This window comes from Acanthisitta chloris, unplaced genomic scaffold, assembly GCF_000695815.1.
Source record: "Acanthisitta chloris isolate BGI_N310 unplaced genomic scaffold, ASM69581v1 scaffold31944, whole genome shotgun sequence".
NCBI lineage: Eukaryota > Metazoa > Chordata > Aves > Passeriformes > Acanthisittidae > Acanthisitta > Acanthisitta chloris.
Genome location: NW_008668159.1, coordinates 1 through 2,639, shown reverse-complemented (window position 1 = coordinate 2,639; position 2,639 = coordinate 1). Strand labels below are relative to the sequence as shown.

Sequence of the window (2,639 nt, the reverse complement as noted above, 5' to 3'; positions counted from 1 at the left end):
GAACCACTTGCTCTGAAGCAATGCAGAGAAGGTGAAAGAACTTCAATTACTGCCTAAAAACTGCAGCAGGTTAAGTCCAAGAAATTAACCTGCCTGGTTTTTCCCAGCCTGGCCTATTTAACATCATGCCATCTGGACAGCTGAGAAATGGTGAGCAGCTGCTGGCTCTCGCTGCCTAGCACTGCATAGGAGAGTAACAGTACTGTTGGGAGCACAGTTCAGGCTCACCCCAGATGCAGAATTAGCTATTCCTACCCTGCACTGCCTTTTTTAGTTCAAACACATTCTTCCAAATCTTCTGCTAACCTGCACAGTCCTTGTACACTCAGAACTCAAGGCAGGGTACAGGCCCTTAAGCTTCATGTGAGCATCAGCTCACCTTGTTTTGAGGTCTCAGAAAATGAGATTCAGCCAGCTGCCTGGATAAATGTTACTCTGATAGATGTCTCCTGCTCGCTGTAAGACCAAGTTTCCTAGCATAACCTGTTCCCATTTGCTCTGTGACTGTATCTGACCAAGGCCTCCTGTCTGCACAAAAGCCTGTTCCTGACCAAGGCTTTTAGGAAAGCTGCTGCATCATTTCAGAATAAGAGAGAGGCAAATCCAAGACAAACATGTGGAGCAAGGGCAGGACCAAGGCTGGACAGCTTATTTGAGCAAAGCAGGCTTCTTTCTAAGCTCAAATACATTCCCAAGCCCTCCTTCCAAGGCACCCCTTCCTCCAGGCTGAATCACTGTATGCTCAAGTGCCCTGACTAGTCAACACAAAGACACCAGCTCCCACAGGGAGAAACACAGAGGTCCACAACAGGGACCAAACCTTGGATGACCCTCTACCCTCAGGCCCTGCTGGAATGATGAATCCTATTGTTTTTCACTCATCTCCATTTGCACGAGGCTGAGATCCCAGATGGCCAGAACAGTGACTCCTCTGCTCTGCCCCAGTGCTTGCTGCATGGCACCTAAAGAGCTCAGCAGGGTCAAGTGGCTCAGAGTAACTCTACAGTCACAGACAGACGGGAGACATCATCAAGCCATGATTATAAAAGGAAAACAGACAGCGCAAAAAACTTGCTGCAGCTGTCATGGAAACATCTTTTTTTATTTAATCACTGCCCCAGGAATACCCAAACCCATCATGACCTCCCCCACCCTCAGTATCCAACAGGAATTCACAAGTTCCCCGTTGCCTCCAATGTTTAGGCTCCCCTCCTCCTTTAAGGTCCAAGTTCCTCCAGAAAAACTCTAGTCAGTGGGTATCATCTGTGAGATGGCTCCAGGGGGCCATGGCTAGGTCCCAGCGGTGTCCAGCTGGGTCTGAGAGGAGGGGGATGAGGATTTGCTCCTTTACTCAATTAGTTTCTTGGCTTTGAAGAAGCGACGCAGGTAGAAAACCTGCCAGGTGGCCAGTCCGATGAGACAGCACATGGAGAAAATGCTGAAGTACAGAACCCGAGTGTTCGTTGACTCTGAAACAGACAACAAACCATTGCACACAAGTCTGACATCACAGGATGTGCCCCAAGAGGGCAAAGTTCCCAGGATTTCCTCTCCCCACCCATGCAGAAATTCAAAGGCAAGATAGCATACAACATGAAGGCAAGGGCACCCGAGCACCAACAGTGCTTGAGAATAAAGCAGATGGAACAATGAGAAGGATAACGAGTGGGAACAAGGTGAAGCTGTGGTTAATGGACAACATTAAATGGTACAGAGTAATTCACACTAGGAATGGAAACAGAAAGAAATGGTTTTTAGAGATGGAACACTCAAGACTCAGTGAATGCTTCAGGTTTCCCTTGCTAGGAACAGATCAGGCAGAGACCCCTATAATTGCTTGATCTCCAAATGCTGCCCTAATAACACATTCAGCAGAAAGAGAGGGTCTTAGAGTTCCATCCCTCTGAATGGGCACACAGTCTCTCACCATTCGTGTCCCTCATTTCTTCTTCTCGTTTCTTCATATAAGCAAAGTCATTAACAATGGACTCTGAAAGATCTTCCAAGCGCCTCAATTCTACTTCCAGAGGCTTCAACTTTTCCACTTTGGCAATCTAGAAAACAGAAGAGTCAAATCACTGAGACAAAACCAAAAGCTCTCACATGGGTTTTTACTGCCAGTTTGAACCACTCCTCCTCACATACTACAGATCTGGGGCATCCTTCCCCTCGGGAAATACCTCTACAAGCCAGAAACTACCATTGCATAAAACACTATCACTTCTCCCACCTGTTCTCTGAAACACACTTTCCTACTACTCCTCCTACACAACGGAGGAGCACAGCATGCATACAAGCACATTTCTTCCTTATTCGGCCTAATGTTAGCGTATTCACAGTTAGCTTATGAGCAGTGGGTAGAAGATCTTGCCACATGACTAAACCTCCAGTGAACAGAAATCACAGACTGAGATACAGGTGACTAACATATGCATACAATGCTGTTCCACAGGCACACAGGGCATCAGCACCGAGACACTCTTTGCTAGCTGTTGCCACACGCCCCAGAAAGCCCAGGCAGCCCGACTGCCAGCAGCGAAGGTCGGATTACCGCCCAGGAGCTCAGGGGCAGCGCAGGCTCGGGGCAGGGAGCGCGCAGGGGCAGGGAGCGCGCAGGCATGGCGCTGTGTCCGCCCCGT

At 48.6% G+C, this 2,639-nt stretch overlaps 1 protein-coding gene across 1 annotated transcript; it reads right to left on the bottom strand.

Annotated features, from left to right (window-relative positions):
* Nucleotides 1–412: 412 nt before the first annotated feature.
* TMED10 (transmembrane emp24-like trafficking protein 10 (yeast)) lies at nt 413–2,620 on the bottom strand. Its single transcript, XM_009072790.1, has 3 exons — nt 2,552–2,620; nt 1,928–2,054; nt 413–1,469 (listed from the first exon to the last, which is right to left on the bottom strand). Exons 1-3 carry the CDS (start codon nt 2,618–2,620, stop codon nt 1,348–1,350), a joined length of 318 nt encoding a protein of 105 aa, XP_009071038.1. The 3' UTR covers nt 413–1,347.
* Between the last annotated feature and the right edge of the window lie 19 nt (nt 2,621–2,639).